Below are 22,226 nucleotides of genomic sequence, written 5' to 3'. Positions count from 1 at the left end.
CCTTGAGTGTGGCCTTTTGACGGAATCCAAATTTTACAGAATAAATCCTTCTAATAAAGGGATTTGTTCTGTGAAGTTTGGATTTGGTCAAGGGGCCACACTTGGGGATCTGGAGGGCCACACGTGGCCTTTAGGCTGCAGGTTCCCCACCCTCTGGAGCCTCCTCCTTCAGACGACCTCTTGGGCTCGCCTGGCGCCCCAGACAGCACTGACACCCCTTGTTTACATGCCCAGGGCAGGAGACTCCAGCGGGCCATGTATCTCAGGCTATTTTATTTCTCTAAGTATCTGTCTCTCCCGTGGCTCAGCTGCACCCATCAGTGGGGTAAACAGCAGGACTTACAGACCGAGGACTTCAACTCTAAGGACTCGGTGAGCTTGATCCCGCCCCCTTCCTACCTGTGCCCATTCATTTATTCAGAGTAGGGGAAGCAAAGGAACGCTGCCCGGCCCCCCACAGAGCTCAGTCCCACGGGGGCGGGGGGGCAGGGGGAGGCGGGCAGAGAAGTGAGCAAACGCAGAGGAGTCTTTTACACTGGACAGAATGCTCCGGAAGAAGCCAGAGGGGTGCAGTGGTAGACAGCATCAGGGGAGACCCACTTCACATGGCAAGGTTTGGGAGGGCCCCTCAGAGGCAGGGGCAAGCATGGACATGGGGGGGGGTCCTCCTCATGGAGAGTGGGGAGCAGGGCCCAGTCTGGAAGGCCCCGTGCAGAAAGGGGCTTTGTGTGTTCCCAGGGAGCCAGAGTAAGGAAACCTGGCCTGGGGCGGTGGGGAGTGACTTGCCCGAGGTATGCCCAGGGCTGGGACACAGGGCCCCAATCCCAGCCAGGCTCTGCCCGCTGCACCACACTTCCTCTCCTTTCGCGGGGCTGAGATCCCTGCGACCCACACAGACAACAAGGGCCAGGGTCAAAGGTCAGGGGAGTCTGTGCACTGTGTCCAGGGGGGCCGCCTTCCCTGAAGCCCACCCACCTCTGGCCTCTCCCCTCCAGCCAGGGCTACTCACCCCGCCACCACCCGGGGCGCTGCGCTGTATGGAGACGGGGGCCGCAGGCTCCTTGTAGCCACCATAGGACTGGGCCGCCGGCTGCTGCTGGGGCTGCTGATAAACTGCAGGAGGAGGTGGGCTTGGAGACGGTCCTGCTGACCCAGCCCTCCTGGAGCCCCCGGAGCCCGCATCATGCATTTGCACCACCCCCACCTGGCTCAGGCCCCACTGCTCAAAGGCTTAAGTCCATGTGTGCACACGCGCTGGACACGCGCTGGTGCGTGTATCCTACAGCAGGGGCCGTATGCCCCACCGCACGGGCGCCTGCCCTTCGGATCCCCAAGGCCCAGCACCGGCCTGCCCCTCATGTTGGCTGGGGATGGGACCCCGGGGCCTGGGAAGCAGCCGCCTTCCTGGGGAGGGTGTGTGTATGTGTGTGTGTGTGTGTGTGTGTGTGTGTGCATGTGGATGAGGCTTCTCCCACCTCCTCCACACCCCCAGCCCGGCCCGGCCCCAGGTCCCCTGCCCCACTCACCCGGGGCACTGGTCGGGATGTGGTGGGGCTGCTGCTCTGGGGGCCGCCGGTAGCTGCCGCTGTCCTGGGCATCCCGGCGCTCCGGCTCCATGCCCTCGCCCCCGCTGGGGCCCATGCGGCTCTTCTCAAACTCCTCGTGGTACTTTATCTGCAGGGGCAGAAGGCGCTGGGTGAAGGACCCCAGAGCAAACCAGTCCTCTCTCATCACACTCTAGATACGGGGTGGGAGAGACGCCCCCAGGGCTCCAGGCACAGAGAGCCAGGCCTGTGCCCTTGCACAAAGCACCTAATCTTGCCAAGCCTCAGTTTCCACCTCTGCAAAATGGGACATCGGTGTCTTGCTCAGGTGTTGTGGGAGGATGCAATGAGATGACAGGTGTGAAGGGCCACGAAAGCTGAAGCCTCACACAAATGTGAGTTGTCATTTTTATATGACAGGGGCTTCCGCCTGGCCAACAGTGACCACAGCAGCAGCTCCTGCTTCCTGGGCGCTCACTGCGTGCCAGTGGCTACAGCAGGTGCTTCACGTCACAGGCTCATTTGACCTCGTCAGCACCTACAAGGGGGCAGCACAGTCCCCGTGTAACAGATGAGAAGGAAACAAAGGGGCCAGGGGCGGTGGCCACGCCTGTAATCCCAGCGCTCTAGGAGGCCGAGGCAGAAGGATCACTTGAGGTCAGGAGTTTGAGGCTACAGTGAGCTATGATGACACCACCGCGGTCTAGACCAGATGACAGAGCAAGACACTGTCTCAAAAAAGGAAAAAAGGAAACAAAGGCGCTGACAAGTTAAGTGAGTTGCCCAAGATCACGCAGTTTCCAGGGCCCTGCTCTCCATTACTAGGTACATGAAGTCACCGAGGCCAGAGTCTAGGGATGCTCAGCTGAGAACCTCAGACTGCGGGGACAAGAAATGCCGGACCCTCCCTGAGGGTGGGATGCTGTCTTGGAGATGGGTTCCTCCTCTCGTTAGTTCCAAGGTGGACAAAGAGAGGCCCAGAGAAGTCACGCCACTCAAGACCACCCCACTGGGCAGGCATGTGAGGCTCCAACCCCTCAATCCAGCCTCTTGCCCCCACAGGGCGCTGTTGGCTGCGGGGACCCCCACCCCTACCACCACCACACAGGAGTCTTAAACTGGGTCTTGTGTTGTTTGAGGACTGAGACCTGTGCCTGCTCAGGGCCGGGAGCATGAGCCACCAAGGTCAGGAGGGTCAGGGTGAGGCAGGCATCCACCCTACAAAGTCGGGGGAGGGGAGGGAAGCTGCACTCTCTGGCCAGACCTGTGGGTGCTATGACGGAGGACTTGGCCAGTGTGGGGGGAGCCCCTGCCACCTCCATCACAAAGACCTAAGCAGGGTCAGCCAGAAGAAGCACCCACCCAAACCACCAGAAAGGGACCTCAGGGCCAATTAGTCCCTTCGTGTCCCAGGCCCCAGCCCCAGCTCAATCCTGGCCAACTGAGTCGGGGAGGAACAGTCCCTCATCCACCTTGTCTTCTGAGTCCCAGGGTGGGGCCAGAGCACAGGCTCAGGGTTTCCCAGCTGGATTCAGATCCCAACCAGCCCCAGTTCTCCTCCACTTCCCATCCTCTGGGGCACCTCCTCCAGCCCTTTCCTCCTCCTGCTGCTGAAGAACTGTCTGGATGGCCTTCTGGGACTGTGCCAGACTCCCGAAGAGAAGCCTGCAAAGGTCTCTTGGATCCCAGCCAAGGGCCAGTCTCTGGAGAGTCACCGGCGGCTCCCTGTGCCTGGTGGCGCCCTGGCCCTGCAGCCGCTGGCCTGCCGCTCCCCTTCCTCTGCGGCTCAGCGTGGCGTGATGGCCTCAGCCTCCCGCCCAGCTCTCACCCCATGCGAGCCGGCTCCAGCCCAATGCTGGGCCAATACGGGACAGAGGAAGAGACAAGGTCCTTACTCCCAGGCACCCCCATCTCAGGTGGGCTGTGAGGCTTGTAGGAGGTGCACCTGCGGCAAGAGCCACACAAGACGTGCAGGTGGCAACGATGTGGGCCACCCCACTGAGTGTGGCGGACGTGGCCCCCAGCACGTGGACGTGGGATGCTGCTCTCTGTGGGCACCAGGCACAGTCCACTCCCTCCCGTGACAGCCTGGGAACGGAGGAGGGAACCCTGCTCCTGCAAACGCGGCATAGACCCCGAGCACAGGCAGCCTTGCCGTGTTCTCTGCTGGCCCTTCCTCCACGTTTCATGGATCCACTCTGTGCCCAGACCTGAGCCATCCGCTGGGGCCGAGAGGATGAATAGTGGGTCCCACCTTCAAGGTTGGTCTGTTGGGAAGGAGATTCTCCAACAGGTAACTGGCCCCCAGGATGGTAAGGTGTGGCCAGTGTTAACAGGGGACTGAGGTTCCTTCCTCCTGGAGAGGAAGGAAAATCAGGGCTGGGGTTTTGGAATATGCATTTTAAAAAAGCATGCCAGGTGAGCCTGAAGCAGGCTCCAGTCTGAGAACCAGCGGTCCAGGGCAGAGGTTGGCAAACTATGCTCCGTGGACCAAATCCAGCCCACGCCTGTTTGCCTGTTTGCTTACGGCCCGGGAGCTCAGAATGGGTTCTACATTTTTTAATGCGGTTGGCGGGGGAGTGGAGAAGAAGAAGATTTCGTTATTTCCTGACACATGAAATTTCTCTGAAACTCACATTTCAGTCTCCAGAAATAAAGTTTTATTGGAACACAACCACGGCCACTCACTCACCTCTTACCTATGGCTGCTTCCAGAGCGTAACTACAGCACCAGGGACCTGCCGTGGAGCCCACACGGCCCGCAGAGCCGGGAATATTCACTGCCTGGCGTGTTACAGAAGTTTGCTGACCCTTGCTTGCCAAAATACTTCAACTGCGTACTCTTGTTGGTTAAATATTTTAAAGAACAATCCTCCTGAATTATGTGTATTTTATAAGTTGTACAGAAATAACACTTTATAAATATGATATGCATATTTTAAAACTTATATAAAAACTATGAATAAGAAAAGTATGAGATGAAAAAGAAGCAGAACCAGGCGTTCTCAGGTTTTCTTCCTGTGCCCCCGCTGGGATGCGCGGCCCACACCCCGCCTCGAAGACCCTCAGTGGAGTCTGCTCTCTTCACCTTTCAAGGAGGAAACTAGTGCAGGGTGGGGACGCCCAAGGCAAGGTGCTAGGCCCGGGGTTTGCGTGCCCTGCGTTGCCGGCCTGCCGGTGGGGAAGGAAGTGGGACAGAGAGTGACAGCCCTGCACCACGCCCCAAGGGAAACTTGGAAAGCAGGACACCAGGACAGGACAGAAGCTGGCCCTTCCCAGGTAGGCCCAGGCCCTGAATTCTCTCCAAGCCTTGGGCACGTGACCTGGAGCGGTTCTCACTTCCTGTCCACCAGGATCCTGCCCTGCCTTTCCCTGATCCTGGGAAATGGGGTCGGGGTTGGGGGGCAGGGAAAGAGGAGGGGCTAAGCCTGCTCTGTTTCCTGGCGATCCCCTGCCCCGGAAGCCCCTGGCCAGGGCCTGATCTGTGCTCTCCCGCCCAGGGCAGTCCCCTTTGCTCATCCACCCCCCACACTGTCTCTGCTGCCTTCTCTCCCCCTTGGCACTTGCCACCGGCCACGTATGGAGGGCAAGAGTTAATAGCTGGGCTGGAGGAGCAGTTTGTTCCTGCAGCCTGGGCTGGGGGAATAGGCCAGGAAGCTGCAGAGCCCAGGACAGAGTCTAGGACAGGTACAGTCTGGACACAGAGAGGGGCTCACTTGGCGGTTTAGGTCAGGACCAGCCCCTTTCCCTGCCTCCTGCCTTCACGCCCAAGCAGGGACCCACACCCAAGGGCGAAATAGGCTGAGCCTGTTCCCCAGGAGGAAGCAGCCAGCCCCGGCCAGACTGAAAAGCCATCAGACCCCCCTCTCCCACTCGAAAGGGCACCAGGGCTGAAGTCCTCACAGACACAGGGCAAAAGATAAATCGCCCCAGACCCACTCCCTTAGTGACCCCTGTCCACTGGTGGCGGGGGAAGCAGACAAGGGAAGGGGACACCACTCCTGAGGCCTCCAGGCTCACAAGGCTTCTGCCCTTCCGACTTTTGTCCTGGGGGTGGGAAAGGTCAGCTTTCCTTGTTTACTTTCTGTTAATGAAAGAGGCCTGATGCCCGGGACGGGTGACCGGAGAGGGGCGTGCAGATGTGGAGGTGGACAGAGGTCTGCCGGGGGCCCTGAGGGGGCCAGCAGGTGGCCTGAGCAACAGGTGTCCCTGATGCTGGGGGCCCAGCTACCCTGGGTGATGGCTCCTTCCCTAGGAGTGGATAGTGACGGGTGACTGGGAGCCTTCCCCCCAGGGAAGGGGGCATGTCTGGGCCCCGGCTTGTCCTCCCACCAGGGCACTGGGCAGCTGAGGAGCCCAGGCCTGTTCTGTCCCCTGTCAGTGTCCTAGAGATTCAGTCCTTCATCAGGGGCTACCCTGCCTCCCATCCCCCATGCCTCATCCCTGGGAGAGTCCCTTTCCCTACTGGGCCTCAGTTTCCCCATCTGCTCCCAGGTGGTCCTGAGGACCCTGACCAGCTCTAGGAACCTAAGCAAACTCTAAGCTGAAAGCCACTGTGGACATGTAGGTATTTCCACAATAGGCTGGTGAAATCATGTTGCTCCTTAAAAAGTCACTACACGTGGATAAATGCATATAAAATTAAGGCCAAGCTGAGTGCGGTGGCTCATGCCTGAAATCCCAGCACTTTGGAAGCGGGAGGATCGCTTGAGGCCAGGAGTTCAAGATCAGCCTGGGCAACATAGCAAGACCCTATCTCTAAAAAAAATTAAATAAAGATTAGCTGGGCATGGTGGCGTCTCCCTGCAGTCCCAGCTACTTGTACTTGGGAGGCTAAGGTAAGAGGATGACTTGAGGCTGGGAGCTCCAGCCTGGGTGAGAGGGCAAGACCCTGTCTCTAAAAATAAAGAAGTAAATAAATAAAATAAAAGGAAGCCCAGCTGACCCAGATGGCTGGAGCAGTGGCAGCCTGAACACGAGACACCCTCCGCCAACCAACGCCTGCTCCACGCGCTGCTATCCGTATCAATAACCTCACATCACAGAGCTCTTCACACTGAGTTCACCAAAGCTCTTCGTGCATTACCTCCCTTGACCCTGACAATAATCACTCTAAAAAATAAGTCGACACGGACACTTTAATTCTGATTTTACAGAAGAGGAAAATGAAGCTCAGAAGTTAAATGGCTTCCTGAGGCAGAGTTTTCATTGCTCAATAACAGCCGAGGATGGTGACACAAGGACAAAGTCACAGCTCGACAGGCCCTTTCCTGAGCACAGGCACGAGGCAGGGTGACCACACGCCCAAGTCTGCCCCTAGTCCCAGTTCACGTCTGCTGCTCAGGAATTCAAAGCACCCCCTTTCACTCTCAAAAAGGATGAGAACCAGAAGGTCACCCTAGCTGGGGAGAGGAGGACGCCATTCATGCAAACTCAGGAGACGCTGCCTGGGCCCCCCTGGAAAAAATTTCCATACCCTCAACTTCCTCTCCCTCCTCTCCCCAGCAAATGAGGAAACTGTTGCTGCCCTGCCAGCCACCAAATGGTTTGTTAAGCCAACAGGCACACGAAGGGGTGCTCGCACATCCAAAAGGCACAGAAACATCTCCCAGACTCCAAGGGTCTGGCTGATCCCTGCTCCAAGTTCAGCAAAGTTCTGATCTTGTAAGAACCCAAATGAGGGTTGTCACATGCCCAGACATGTCAGCAGAGCCCCAGCTTGGAAACCGTCCTGGGCCTCCATGGAAGAAGGCCACACTCTAACTGCACCCTCGAGGCCCGAGTACACGTGGTTCTAGGGGCCTGGGCCTAAGGGCCCTTCCCACTCACCAGGCCCTGCTAACCAAGACTCCAGGATGAGTGCGGATGTGCAAAGCTCTGCTAGCTGAGGTTCCGTTTTCTGAATCCCCTGCTCTCCTGACTGTGGTGGAAAACAAAAGTCAGTCTCTCCACATGTTGCTCCCATGATCATACATCATGGCTAGCGAAGGAGTATCAGGCTTTGAATGGAATAATCAACTCACTGGCCAAGGGCTTTTTTGTTTTTTTTTTTGAGACAGGGTCTTGCTCTGTCACCCAGGCTGGAGTCCAGTGGCTATTCACCTTTTTTTTTTTTTTTTTTTTTTAATAACAACAGCTCCCATTTGTTGAGGTCCTATTTTGTGTCCTTATATGCATTATTCATTTCCTTTCCACAGCCAGCCCAAGAACAACTTATCATTATCGTGCCCACTTTACAGGTGGGGAAACCAAGGCTCAAGAGGTAGTAGGCAAGGGGTGGGTTAAGTCAGAATCCAGTTCTAACATCAGAGCTTAGTTCTCAACTACCATATGCAGTAATGCTCCCTATTAGAGGCTCACAGCATTTTGTTTTTAAAACATATAAATTTGTGCTCAACTTCATTAGTAATCAGAGAAATGCAAGTTAAAACCACAATAATATACCACTACACATGGTCAAAGTGGAGAAAATGAACACGTCCGAGGATGTGAACAATGGAAACGCATTACTGTTGGTGGAGGGGTAAGTCAGTGCAGCCACTTGGAAAATGGTTCAGCATTACCTGGTAAAGTCGAAGGAACATGGATTCTAAAATCTAGCAATTCCACTCTAAATAAGCACCAGGAGATAAGTACAAGGGTGTCCACAGCACTTGGAAACAATTTAAATGGCCACCAACAGCAGAATCAATAAAATGTGGCATAATCACATGATGGAATACTATACAGCAATGAAAAGGATGAACTACCATGACATGCAAGTATAGATGAAACTTTAAACACAATGGTGTACAAAAGCAGTAAGACACAAAAAAATTGTATACTAGGTGTTCAAAATTAGAAAAACAAAATTATAGTGTTTAGAAATGCATAGTTATATAATAAAACTATTTAAAAAAAAGTACACGCTTTCAAAATTAAACTAGAGGATTGTCCACCAACCCTACCTCCAGACCACTTGACTCTGGGGATGAAACTTTAACTATTTGCTATTGATTAGGCCCAGACTCTATAAAGACTGAAGCTAATTATAGAATATAAAATGCCAGTTATTTCTGGCTGACAGAGATGCAAAGGATTTCTGCCTGTAGCAAAGATATCGTCAAAGCTTACGGTTTTATTGTGCTGTAGGACATGTAACCAGCGTGTAGCTAATGGCAGACCTTACCCAGTGCCACAGCTAACTGTATCCAGCACTTTCTTTCACTAACTAGCATTTACCTCTGCCTCTCATACTCCCCAGTTTTAATCTCCACCTCTTCCCTCATAATGAATTCAATAAATATGTGATAGATGCCCACCACGTGACAGTTATGTTTTTAACACTGTGAAAACTATTTTTGACAGGGGTACAGTAACATAATGCTCTATTTCCTGACCTGCATGGTAAACAAACAGGGGTTTACTATAGGTGTTCCTATGTGTCATATTTCACAAAAAAAAGTTAAAAGACATAAAATTGTATAGAGAAAATGAATATATAAGTAAATATGTAAGTAAATAAAAGCAGAAGCTCCCAAAAGGGGACTCCAGCGACTAAAGTTTCCCATCCATTAACACCACGAGAGCTCAAGACCAAAGGCTGCATTCTGAACGCACAACCTTCATCCCATAGCGCAGGCCCAGGCTTCTCCATCCTCCAGATGCCTTTAACGATGACACTGTTACTCACCACAGATGTCTAACTTACTAGCAGCTTTCCTCAAAGCTTTCCACACAGGCCGGGCGCCGTGGCTCATGCCTGTAATCCTAGCACTCTGGGAAGCCAAGGGGGGAGGATTGCTTAAGGTCAGGAGTTCAAGACCAGCCTGACCAAAATCGAGACCCCCGTCTCTACTAAAAATAGAAAAAATTAGCGGGGCATGGTGGCACATCCCTGTGGTCTCAGCCACTTGGGAGGCTGAGGCAGGAGGACTGCTGGAGCCCAGGAGTTTGAGGTTGCTGTGAGCTAGGCCGATGCCACGGCACTCTAGCCTGGGCAACACAATGACAACAGCCAAACTTATCAACCAAACTTCACTTCATGCCCCTTCTTTGGCCACAGTATGGAAAGCAGTCAGGTTGGCCTTTAAAGTATTAGCAATAATATTGACAACATTTATCATATGCCAAGTGCTTGACATTTTCCTCGAAATCACTTTTCAAGGTAGAGGCTACTGTCCCCATTTTTACAGACAAGAAAACTGAGGCTCAAAGCATCCCGCCTAGCAACAGAAGGACAGAAGCTAGATTCGGGCCCTGGCCGTCTCCTCCCACCTTACCATCTTGCCTCTTGGCAGGACAAAGGACAGACTGCATCTGTCCACAGCAGGCGCCCCTGGAGGAGACCGGACACTTGTTTCTAAATTGCTCTGGCTGGTAAAACGTCTCTGCTGCATGGCCCTCCAGGGAAGCAAACCTTCAGCTCTCTGCAAGACGGTCTGACCTTTAGAAATAGCCAGGAGTCATTTGGTGCTAATCTGGGAAGCAAGTGACAAGCTACACACAGGAACACTATTTTGGATGCAAAATACAAGGTGTGGCTCTAAACATCATCTTTCCCAAAACTCTTCTGGAGGCTGGGACAATTTTGCACCGGTTCTGAGCATGGTGCAGGGGGGGGTGAAGTTTTTTCAGACTTTTGGGTGGTGCTTTCAAACTTCAGAGAGCACCACAGAAACCCCGGGAATGTGTTTCATATGCTGATTCCCGGGCCCCGTCTAGTCTAGAGATGCTGATCGTGGTGGCTGGGAGGAGGCCTGTGGGTCTGCCTTTCCATTGACTCCACAAGTGATTGCGAGACGGTGCTTGGAGCCCCACATCTGACAAACCAAGAGTCTTCCAGCCTTGTAGTCACACCTCACAGGTGCCAGAGAAAGCTGCGAAAGCAGCAACCAGGTCAGGTCCAAGTCACCTCCCCCACCTCAGAGCAGGGAACATCAGCTAATTGCAGTGCCAGCACCAAGCACCTTTGCTAATGATAAGACGCTTGTTATCTCCGGGTGTGGGTGTGGCTGTCTTGGCCGGGAGTTTTGTTACCAGGACATTAACACGTCCAGTAACTTGGGGGAGGAAGAAGAGGAGGTGGAGGGCTGGGTATAGAGTATTCTGGAAGCCTTCCAGAAAGGGAGGCAGGGGTGACTGGGATTGCTTTTCTCTCTCCTCCATAGCCCACGGGGTGAAGCCATGAGCGAAGGCACTGGGAGCGGGAGTTGCAGCCCGAGAGCAAGTGTCACCGATAAAAGACAAGGGCCTTTCACAGTGAAAAGCCACAGAAGAGTCCAGAGTCCAGCTTTGGGAGAGGCTCCAGGTTTTCCCCATTGCCAAGGCCACCTTCCCCTCCCCCACTCTGCATGTGGGCTCAGGGTGGAAGGGAAGCTCCTGGCCTGTGAGGCCAGGCCCTGGCGTATAAAGAGGCAACTGTGACAGGCTTTTTCGGTGGGAGAGGGATCAGGGCCCTCAGAGGCACGCTGTCCTGGCTGAAGGTTAGCACGCCATTTCCTCAGGCCACCAGCTGCAAACTGCAGCCAACAACCTAGTTGCAAAACCCATTTTAGTAAGTCTGCCACCAGCATCTTTAGAAAATAAAATAGAAAAGATCCGAATGTCCTCTTAGGAGTAAGTACTCAGTGATAAAAGTTCTGATTCTGTTGTTTCTCGAAATAAATGCCTGCCTGCTTGGTGGGTCACCATGTGACGTTTGAGAGCCACAGTCTTGGGCGCAGCTGCGTCTGCTGGCTGCCCCCCTGTGCCTCTGAAATCCACCTGCAGCCCGCTCTAGCCACGACCTGCCAACCTCTAGAAGGTACGTCCTGCCAAGGAGGCCAGGTGGAGGGTTGGGAAGGGATGTGGAGCCGGGTGTGGGGGGCGTGCTGGGTGGGCCACCGAGAGACCCAGCCCTCCCCCAGACTATCCGCGGTCCCCCAGCCCAGAGTGATACTGGGCGACTCATCTATCCCTTCTTGTCACAGACATGAGGACGACTGTTCTTGCCCAATACTTCATTTGTAGGACCCCCCCCCCAACCCAAGCTGCCGGGCATACCCTGCGACTCTGTGCAGCCCAGGACCCTGTGCACAGGTCGCCTGCCCGCGGTCCGTGGTTGTGGCTCACAGCAGCACCCTGCCCCCATTATGTCCAAAGCCACACGAGCTGCTAGTCTGTGGCTCTGCTGAGCAGGAAACCGAGGCCTGTCCTCTGGCCACAGGTGCCATGGAGGGAACACAATGCCGGAGGCTGCCAACCCACCGCCCGCCCTCCACGCCCACCCGAGCCGCAGCCAGACACCGCTGGCCATCCCAGGCCCAGGAGGCCCAGAGCAGGAGGTGCAGGGCTGGAGGACGCTGCAGCTGGGGTTTTTACACAGGAAGGAAGAGCAAGCCGAGGTGGGGGAGGAAGCCAAGGAAGGGCGGAAACGACCGAGGAAGGGTGGAAATGACTGTAATGTCAGCACCCAGAGGCCGCCTCCCCACCCCCAGCCCTGACCTTTGTGCTAAGACGAAACATCCAGTCTGCACCCGGACACCCACCATACCCAGGAAAAAGAAAAACGGCTTCAGAGAGAGTGGGGGGTGATCTAGCACACAGGCCCCTACGCACACCCCCGCAAAACTACAGTCCCTTCTAGAAGGAAATGCTGTGTGGGCTAAAGTCTGGCAAAGAGAGTCTGGGGGTGCACAGAAGAGGATCTGGGAACCCCAAATGCTTCTCTCTTCTCAAGCAGCCGCCAGCCAGGCCCACGCAGGGGAGCGGGGGGGGTGGGGCAGTGGAGGGGCACTGGCCTCATTTGCGCCTGCCAGGCGGACAGGGAGGGGTCCAGACGGGGGGGTGGCAGGGGCGCCGAGGGAGGTGGGGTGCTACTGGAGGGGGCGCTTACGTTACTGATCTGGTCCTGGGTCTTCTTGATTCTCTGGAGTTCGGGTGTGTCTGCCACCACGCTGAAGCCTTTGCCCTTGTTCTTCTCAAACTCCTCCTTGTAGCGTACCTGGAGGACCCGAGAGGGAGGGAAGAGGGACAGGAGTCAGGCTGGGAGCAGAAAGGGCCCCAGCCGGTGACCCCGTCTGAGGCAGCGTCCAGTGAGGACAGAGAGCCTGGCCAGAAACCCCCAACTCAAAGCAGAAGCCTTAGCCAAAAAGCGTTTGGCTAATAACGGCCATTAACACTTCTGCAGCGTGTTCTGAGTAGTGGGCACAGTGCCAAGGGCCTCACGCGTACATGAACTATCTCCCTTAGGTCCATCGTACACACACACATACACATACACACACACTATTGTTAGGTCCATTTTACAGATCAGGAAACTGAACCACACAGAGGCGGGTCCCCTGCCCGAGGTTACAGAGCTTCAGCAGCAAATGTCCGGAGCCACCAGGATGCAAACCCTCATCTGCCTGACTCCTGACGCGTCCCCACCAGCCCATCCCGCCTGAAAGCTTGTGGGAAGAAGGTTCTTTCCAGAGCTCCTGAGACAGCCCCAGCTCACCCTCGCCAGGCCCCGGGCCTATCCGCTGAGAGCAGCTGAGTGCGGGCTGTGCCAAAGGACAAAGTTGGTGCCCAGAAAGGAGGGCGGCGAGACCAACGCAGGGCAGGCCGATCAATGAGTCTTTGACGGGCCCTGTGGCTTAATGGAGCCTGCGAGGCTGGCTTCTGAGGCCACCTGCGAGGCTGGCTTCTGAGGCCACCGCCACCAGCAGGGGAGGAAACTGGGGGGGGTCAGACAGCTCTTCAGAACAGGGTTCCAAGATCCGGGAAGAACCCTACCACCCCACGACAGTACTAGAGGGACTCAAGTCAGACATCAGAAAGGACTTCCCTGACACTGACTGAAGGAATTGAAATATGAGAAACAGCTTGTCCTCCGTGGGGGTTTTAAAGAACAGAATGAGGCTGGGAAATACTCATGGGACAGGGAACTGTTCCTTGGCTTCCAGAGACCTCACTGTCCACCTCAGCAGCCATCTGTTCCAGACCCCACCAGCTGCTTGGATTTCCTCCACAGGGGCTGCACGGTCCTGCAAACAGGTCAGCCCAGGACATGGGGCCCAGGACCCTGGGAGTTTCCAGGATGACAAACCCAGGCAGCGTCCAGGCACAGAGTCATCTGGCTGCAGCACTGGGCTACACCCGCACCCACCAGCCACACACAGATGCAGCCGTGGCCACGCCTATCAGACCCCCTGCACACCCTGCAGGGGTCACGGTCCCTGTTTATCCCCTGGAGCCCCTGTCACCCATCTGTGGGGTTCAAGTCTTCTTCTTCCTTTGTTATTATCCAGACTAAAAAGAAGTTAATGCACTGGATCCGAGCACCAGCCCGCCCCTCGGGTTCAGAACCTGCTCTTCCAAGCATCAGCTCTTCCAAGAAGCCCAGGGCCAACACAGGGACTCTTAGTCAGGACTCTTTGGGAAGGGGCATCAGGAACGGTAAGGCACTCAGACAGAAAAATGTAGCTCCCAATCCAGAATCCCTGAATCAAAGGCCCCTGGCCTCAGTTTCCTCATCTGTAAAAAGGGTTGTCATAGAGATCAGTTAAAATATGGGGAGGGACCTTCCTGTAACCAAGATGGAGCAGGTGCTAATACACCCTCAGTCTCCCACTTGCTGAGTGATCTTGGGCCAATGACTTAACCTCGAGCCTCAGTTTCCACATCTGTAAAATGAGGATCATAACACGGGTCATGCCACCCAATGATGCAGACAGTGGCTCTGAAGGCACAAGGGCACTGTGGAGCGCTCAGTACGCACTGATGAAAGTGCCTTGTCAATGTGAAAGTGCTGAACTCATGCCAGGCCTCCACTCCGTCCTCTGCTTCCTGACTTTGCAAGGGTCAGGCCCCTAATCCGGAGGAATAATCGCCATGGCGACACTGCAATGACATCCGCTGGTTCCCAGGCTCAGGAACTGCCTTCCCCTCCCTGTTGGGGAAGGATAATTCATTTCGCTCCTAACATAGGAGGCCCAGAGAGGGTGGGGCTTTGGAGAGGTGCAGAGGAGGGGCTAAAGAAGGAGGGGGCCTGGGCTCGGCACCACTTTGCTGTGTGTCTCTAAGCAAGTCAGTTCCCCTCTCTGGGTCCTCTGAGTGGGCCTGGCCTCCCACTCTAGAGTCTGTGGCCATTTTTAGGCATCTCCAGTCTCTAACTATGGAGAATCAAAGAGATCTTTGGGTGCTGGGAAGGGTGACAGAGGTGGGGGGGTGAGGGGTCAGGAGTGTCCGGAGGGTGTAGCCTGGAGCCCCTCCTCCCCCAAGCAGGAGTGCTTGCCCTCGGTGCCTGGGATGGCTCCCCAGGGCACGAGGGGGGTCCCCGTGCAGGGAGGGACCTGCCGAGGTCACCTGACCCAGTTGTGGGTCAAGTAAGGGTGTAACTCAGCAGGTCGGCCAGATGACTCCGTCCCCGGAAGATGCCTGGGCCTCCCCCCTCGGAAAGTCCCACCTCAGGGCCAGGACTGACACCAGAGGCTCTTGACACTCAAACAGCCACCATCTGTGAAACTCTGCTTCTTACATGTTAGCTTTTAGTTATTGTCCCTGGCTCTGTCTGGTTCATTTATTCCAGCAAACAGCAGGTACGAAGCAATGTTAGTTGGGTGAACGCCCAATGAACTGAACGCACGTACATAATCTCCCAACAAACAAGGCAGCAGAATTTGGAAAAGAACTGCCTTGACCCAACATGAGAAGAAAAGATCATGACTTAAAAAACATTTATTAGGCCAGGCGCGGTGGCTCACGCCTATAATCCTAGCACTCTGGGAGGCCGAGGCGGGTGGATCGCTTGAGGTCAGGAGCTCGAGACCAGCCTGAGCAAGAGCGAGACCCCCCCCCCGCCCCCTCTCTACTAAAAAAATAGAAAGAAATTATCTGGACAACTAAAAATACATAGAAAAAATTAGCTGGGCATGGTGGCGCATGCCTGTAGTCCCAGCTATCTGGGAGGCCGAGGCAGTAGGATCCCTTGAGCCCAGGAGTTTGAGGTTGCTGTGAGCTAGGCTGATGCCACGGCACTCTAGCCCGGGCAACAAAGCGAGACTCTGTCTCAAAAAAAAAAAAAAAAAAAAATTTATTGAGCAAATACAGTACCAACAATTTCCATAGATCCTGTGCTGACCATGAGCTGGGCCCACAATATAGGTAACACATCCCTTTCTGACAAAAAAGAAATCAGTTTTTAAATTGAACGTGCACAGATGGAGGAGAGCTACTGACAAGGCCAGGGCCGAAAGCAATGGTCAAAGGCGGTTGTGCCCATTCCTGGGCTGCTTCACACACAAGTTCCGTTCCCTCCTTTCCAGAAAATCAATGGCAGCAAACATTCACCGAGTGCTGTCTCCACGCCAGAAACTACCAAGTAACACACACTCAACATCCTCACAACCACCTTTTTTTTTTTTTTTTTTGATACAGAGTCTCACTCTGTCACCCGGGCTAGAGTGCTGTGACGTCAGCCTAGCTCACAGCAACCTCAAACTCCTGGGCTCAAGCGATCCTCCTGCCTCAGCCTCCCGAGTAGCTGGGACTACAGGCATGCGCCACCATGCCCGGCTAATTTTTTCTATATATTTTTAGTTGTCCAGCTAATTTTTTTCTATTTTTTTTAGTAGAGACGGGGTCTCACTCTTGCTCAGGCTGGTCTCGAACTCTTGAGCTCAAAGGATCCACCCACCTCGGCCTCCCATAGTGCTAGGATTACAGGCATGAGCCACCGTGCCCGGCCACAACCACCTTTGGAGAGCATCAGAAGGCACGGTGGCACAGAGAGGTTAATAACTTGCCCAGGCCACACAGCTAGCGGTAGCAGATCTGGGATTTGATCTTTGGCCAGCTAGTCCATGGAAGAGGGCTTGCTGCTTGCTGTGCTGGTCACAAGATCCAAGGAAAGAGCAGAGACCCTGTCCCAGGGCAGTGTGAGGCCCTCACTGCACGCTCCCTTCCCCTCTGTGGCATTTCCCACAATGCCATGAAAGTGAGACGATGGAGGAAAGAGACGCCCCTGGCACTCCTGCCTGGGCTCAGGGCCACACCGATGCCTCCAGCTCAGTCCCCCCGCAAAGCTGCTGCCCCTGCTCAGCCTGGGGTGGGGGAGCAGCAGGTGGCGGGTGCTAGGGCCCAGCTGCCAGCTCCCTGGCTCAACCAGGCCTGGGCAGGGCCACCCAGAGGGTCATTTCTGGACAGCTCTGTGGTTACCTCCCCCACAGGGGAGGCTCCAGGTGTCCCAGACACACAAAGTGCCACTTTGGAGACTAATATAGAGATGGGAAAACAAAGTTGAAATAGAACGGGCAGCTTCCCGGAGACAGAGAAGGGCTGAGACACGCCAGGCCAGGCCCAAGAAGGGGCACTGGCAAGACACCAGCCGACACCCTGTAGGGTGGCGCTAGGTAGGCAGAGGAGGCTCCCACTTCCCTTCCCGCCAGCCTGCCGGCCCTGCCCCCACCACGGCCCCAGCCTGGCCGGCTCAGCCCTTCCAAGCCTCAGGCCCAGCCCCCAGCCGAGGCAACTGGGTTTGCTGTCCCCATTTTACTGGTGAGGGAAAAAGCTGTAAGAGGTAAAAACGGCTGTGAAAGGCCAACCTCAGACCACACAGCTGGTGGGCGGCGGAAAGGAGATGGAACAAAGCCTGCAAAGAGGACAGCACCCTTTCCTCTCCACCCTCTGCCCACCTGGCCCTCAGCCCCGAGGACCCCAACCTCAGGGGAACAGAGCTGTGCCCTCAGGGGGTGGCCCTGTTCCCTCCCCTCACAGCCCTCACGGCCCTCACAGCCCACACAGGGTGAGCTCAGCCCATCTGCTCCTGCCCACCAGCCCGAGTGGGACCAAAAGCCCCTACCAGAATCACTGGGGGAGTCAGAATGCTGATTCCCGGGCCTCACACAGAACCCCCAACCCAAAGCCCCTTGGGTGGGGCCTAGGAATCTGCATTTCAACAGGCCCCTAATACCTGCTGGTGACCTGCTACAGGGTGGGAACACGGAGCTGGTGCCATGGCAGTTAGCATGGCAGCACTGTTGAGAGCAAAGAGCCCTGGGACCAGATCCGCTGGACTTGCAATCTGCCCGTTGCTGGGCTCTGGGCAAGTAGTGCAGCCTCGCTAAACCTCAGTGTCCCCGTCTGCACGACGGGGATAAGAGCCCCTCCTGCATCAGGTGGTTATGAGGATTAAACAAGGTCAGGTGGACGGTCACACATACACAGATACACGCACAGGGGCGCACAGAACCTCACGAAGAGTGACTGCCATTCCCATAAACTCCCCAGAGACCTGCCAGGAACACGGGAGAGCGGCAGGCTGGGCCCCTGGGGAGCAGAGGGCACAGGTGGGCACAGGAGCCTCCAAATCCTGCCCGCTTCCCCTTGAGGAGCAGGGGGCCCCTGTCACAGCATGGCCTGGCAGCCGGCCACCTCACCCCAGGAGGACCCAACAGGGGATGCTTCCTCCTACAGACCCCGCCCTCCAGAGATCAGGTTCCAAGGGCAAAAAGAGCTGCAGCCAGGCTTTTGTGGGACTGAGAAAGGCTGGGGTTTCAATTTCTCCTCCTGGGAGTAGGGGTGTGTGTATGTGTGCCTCCCAAGACCTGCCGTCTGCTCCCAGCACCTCCTCCTCCAGGTCCCTCTCAACCCCTCCGCCTCTGGTCCCCAGGGGCCTTCCACAGGATGGGGAGTCTGTCTCCAAGCCCTCTCCCTGCAGGCTGGACCACCCGGCCCCTCAGCTGACAGAGGGCTGCTGTGCCCGCCGGCTCCCCCAGGAACTGCAGCTTCCGTGCCACGGGAAGGTGGGGTGGCGGGAAGGTGGGGTGGCAGGTATGAGCTGGTGCTCCCCTCCTCTGTGGAACCCATGGGAAGGCCGAGCCTCAGGCCACACCAGGGCTGCACGTGGTCAAGGACACCGCACATGGGAATGGAAAGACCAGAGCCCAAATCCTGGAATCTCACTCACTCGCCCTGTGTCAACAGGCAGAGCCCTGGGCCCCTCTCAGCCTCAGCCCCGACATCTGTGACACAGAGACAGCAGCTCTTCTCCCTACCCCCAGACTCGAGTCAAGGATAAATGAGGCCAAGTAACTAAAAGCACTGGCTTAGCTGCAAAAGGTCTCAGCAGCATAAGCGACTATCATGTTTATTAGAGACTGTTTTTCCCAGGGAGTCGGATGGAAAACTGGAAAGAACTTAAGTCTCTGGGTTCGGCAATCCTGCACTCAAAGCAGTCAGTGTGTACTTCCTCCTCTTCTGTAAAGTGGGTGATCCTACCCACCGCACGGGGCTGCTGTGAGGATTAAGTGAGCAGCATGCCCAGAGCTGTGAGCGCTCAATACGTTAGCTGTTTTTTTTTTGTTTTTTTTTTTTTGAGACAACTCTGTTGCCCAGGCTAGAGTGCCATGGCGTCAGCCTAGCTCACAGCAACCTCAAACTCCTGGGCTCAAGGGATCCTTCTGCCTCAGCCTCCCGAGTAGCTGGGACTACAGGCATGCGCCACCATGCTCAGCTGATTTTTTCTATATATATTTTTAGTTGGCCAGATAATCTCTTTCTATTTTTAGTAGAGACGGGGGTCTCGCTCTTGCTCAGGCTGGTCTTGAACTCCTGACCTCGAGTCATCCACCCGCCTCGGCCTCGCATAGTGCTAGGATAACAGGCGTGAGCCATCGAGCCAGGCCCGTTAGCTGTTAATATTGTCGTGACTTCTCCTGCTCCTGCATGATCTTAGCAAGTCTCTTAACGTCTCCGAGCCTCGGCTGCCTCATCTGTGCAAGGGGAAGAACAGAGGCATCCTCACAGGCTTGCTGGGAGGGTTACCTGAGAGATGCATGGAGAGCCCCACACAGGGCAGGGCTGGTTCTCCCTGATGGGACCCAAGGGTCGTGCCAAGATCAGGCAGCAGGAGCCCCATTCCAGAGGGATCGGGAAAGATCTCCCCACTGTGGCCCACACGGAACCTCTGCAGCATCTTCCTGGCCCCGGGCACCCTGCACACTTGGTAAATTCTCCTCCATGTGTTCTCTCAGTTAATCCTCTAATCCTTGCTGAAGCCCCACCCTGCCCCGCCCCACTCCACCCCACCCCACCTTACCACAGGCCAAGTTTGGCCCAGAAGCCCCCCCAACCCCCAGGCAGGCAGGGTTATTGTCCTGGCCTCAGGGTTCCAGACTCTGTGCTTATTCCTCAGCATCCCCTGGAGACCCAGTTCTCCGCTGGGCGTGGTGGCTCACGCCTGTAATCCCAGTAGTTTGGGAGGCCAAGGTGGGAGGATCACTTGAGGCCAGTAGTTTAAGACCAACCTGGGTAACATAGTGAGACCCCATCTCTACCAAAAATGAAAAAATTATCTGGGCGTGGTGGTGCACGCCTGCAGTCCCAGCTACTTGGGAGCCTGAGGCAGGAGCATCGCTTGAGCCCAGGAGTTTGAGGTTGCAGTGAGATATGATGATGCCACTGCGCTCTAGCCCAGGCAACAGAGTGGGACCTTGTCTTTAAAAAAAAAAAAAAAAAAAAAAGACCTAGCTCTCCCTGGGCCGAGAACCCGTCTTCTGCTCCACTGCAGTGCTCAGCAAAATCAGGCTTGAGGAGCCAAAGGCAGGACAGGTCCCCTTGGCAAGGCCCCGTCACACCTCGCCTTCTAAGAGGTGGCAAAGGTTTGGGGCAAGGCTGCAGAGGGTGGGCAGTATAACCTCGGACAGGCAAGTTCCCTGGTCTCCCCCAAATCCCTCCTTTGCAGGTGGGCATGAATGGAGAGGAAGGAGGGGAGCATGGGACGGACACCCACCCTCTCCAACCTACTTTGGGTAGGAAGGGGGGCGTGCTCTCCCCTACTCCTTTGATAAAGTCAGCAAATAGGAAGTAACTGGGGGTGGGGCAGACAGTCAAGGCAAGCTCTAGGATTTCAGTACCTTGGCCTTGCACAGTAACCACAGGAAGAAGGAGCCCTTGCCAAACCGGAGGGTTACAACAGCCCTCCCCACCAGGCCACAGCGCCGGCTCCGCCCCTCACCTGACTCTGGAGCTCGCTCTGTTGCTTGAGGCGAAGGTTTTCCGGGGTGTCGGCCACCATGGTGAAGGACTGCTTGGGGTAGTGTCTGCAGGACAGAAAAATACAGTGGGGTCACTCTGGGGAGAGGACAGGAGTCTCTGGGCTTCCCGCAGAGCTCTGGCTCTCTCCCGGGAACCTCCCCGCATGCCTGGGCAGCACTGCCCCTGCCCCAGGCCCAGCAGCAGGGCCACAGTGCCCCCCCCGCTATGGCCGGGCAGAGGGAAGAGGTTCTCAGACCTGGCCTGGGCTGGCTGACCTGCGAAGACACAGCGGACCTGCGCTGCCAGCCAGCCAGGGAGAACTGTCCTGAACCAAAGGAAGGCCACTGGGACACACCCTGAGGGTTTCAGATCACCCTGATTTGGGGATAATTCAAGACTTGGAGTCAACCACACAGGGTGGTCGAGGGCTCTGGGCCAGACTGGGAGAAGATGGACATGGGGTTAGGACTCAGCTTTCAGCTAAGACCAGAAATGGAGACCAACCATGGAAAGGAAAGGCAAGAGGGGGACAGGAGGGGAAAGGGACATGCCTATCCAGGAGGGCTTCCTGGAAAAAGTGGTGAGAGATGCACATTGCCATTCAAAGTGGCGTTTCAAAGGGCTAACAAGGTCCAACTTAACTGGCGGGTAGGCAGGAAGACCAGCTTGAGGCCAGAAAGGTCACCTGAGCGTGATGGGTAGCAACACAGGTTGAGTATCCCTTATCCAAAATGCTCAGGACTAGAAGTGTTCTGGATTTCTGATTTTTTTAGGATTTTGGAAGATCTGCATACATAATGAGACATCTTAGGGATTAGACCCAAGTCTAAACATAAAATTCATTTATATTTCATAAAATAAATATAAATTTGTTATACACATTAGCCTGAAGGCAATTTTATACAATATTTTTAATAATTTTGTGCATGAAACAAAGTTTTGACTGCAACCAGTCACATGAGGTCAGGTGTAGAATTTTCCACTTGTGCAGCACGTCGGCACTCAAAAAATTTTGGATCTTGGAGCACTTCAGATTTCGAATTTTTGGATTAGGGATGCTCAACCCGTAATAACCACAGTTACTGTTTGCCGCGTGCTGAGGGCTTATGTGCCTCAGGTCACCAAGCTCTCACAGCAGCCCTATGTGGCTGGTACTGTCAGGGTCCCCCTTTGACAGACGAGAGAACTGAGGCCAGAACAATGTGGGCAACGTCGTAGCTAGTTAAGTGGTAGGATCCATACTTGCACTCAGACAATCTCTTGCTCCCCCAGCACTCTGAACTAAACCTTCCAATCTCCGGCTACAGGATGGACCCGAGTCCTGGCCCCCACCAGGAGGGCTGGCTTGGAGGTAGCAGAAGCCAGGGCAGCCCACAGAGCCAAGCCTGCAGGGACCTCCAGCACAGGCCAGTCCAAGCCCCTCATTTCACAGGAGGAAGTAGCGCGTGATGCCAGACACTTCACCCTTAGCAATCTTCGTAATTAACTTCTGTATCACACTGTGCATCTTCTCTCCCCACTACTCCTCCATGAAGAGGGATTTTTTTGGTCTCCTGTTCATCGATTTATCTCAAGCTCCTAGAATAGTAACTGGTGCAGAATAAATACATGTTGAATAAAGGAATGTCACAGCAGACGTTAAAACTGGGCTGGGGCTCAAACTCTGGTCCCCTCTATCCCCAGGGTCATCACGATCCCCCA

The 22,226-nt window shown here is 55.2% G+C and overlaps 1 protein-coding gene across 1 annotated transcript in view; it reads right to left on the bottom strand.

Annotated features, from left to right (window-relative positions):
* Window positions 1–22,226, bottom strand: part of LASP1 (LIM and SH3 protein 1) — a 38,503-nt gene that overhangs the window by 1,376 nt on the left and 14,901 nt on the right. Inside the window, exons 3-6 of the mRNA XM_069482441.1 lie at window positions 20,506–20,590; window positions 12,400–12,507; window positions 1,527–1,674; window positions 1,010–1,113 (exon numbers count right to left, since the gene is read on the bottom strand). Coding sequence (XP_069338542.1) covers window positions 1,010–1,113; window positions 1,527–1,674; window positions 12,400–12,507; window positions 20,506–20,590 — 445 coding nt within the window. The remainder of the gene's footprint in view (window positions 1–1,009; window positions 1,114–1,526; window positions 1,675–12,399; window positions 12,508–20,505; window positions 20,591–22,226) is intronic.

This window comes from Eulemur rufifrons, chromosome 9 (assembly GCF_041146395.1).
Source record: "Eulemur rufifrons isolate Redbay chromosome 9, OSU_ERuf_1, whole genome shotgun sequence".
Taxonomy (NCBI): Eukaryota; Metazoa; Chordata; class Mammalia; order Primates; family Lemuridae; genus Eulemur; species Eulemur rufifrons.
This window is presented reverse-complemented; position numbering and strand designations above follow the sequence as displayed.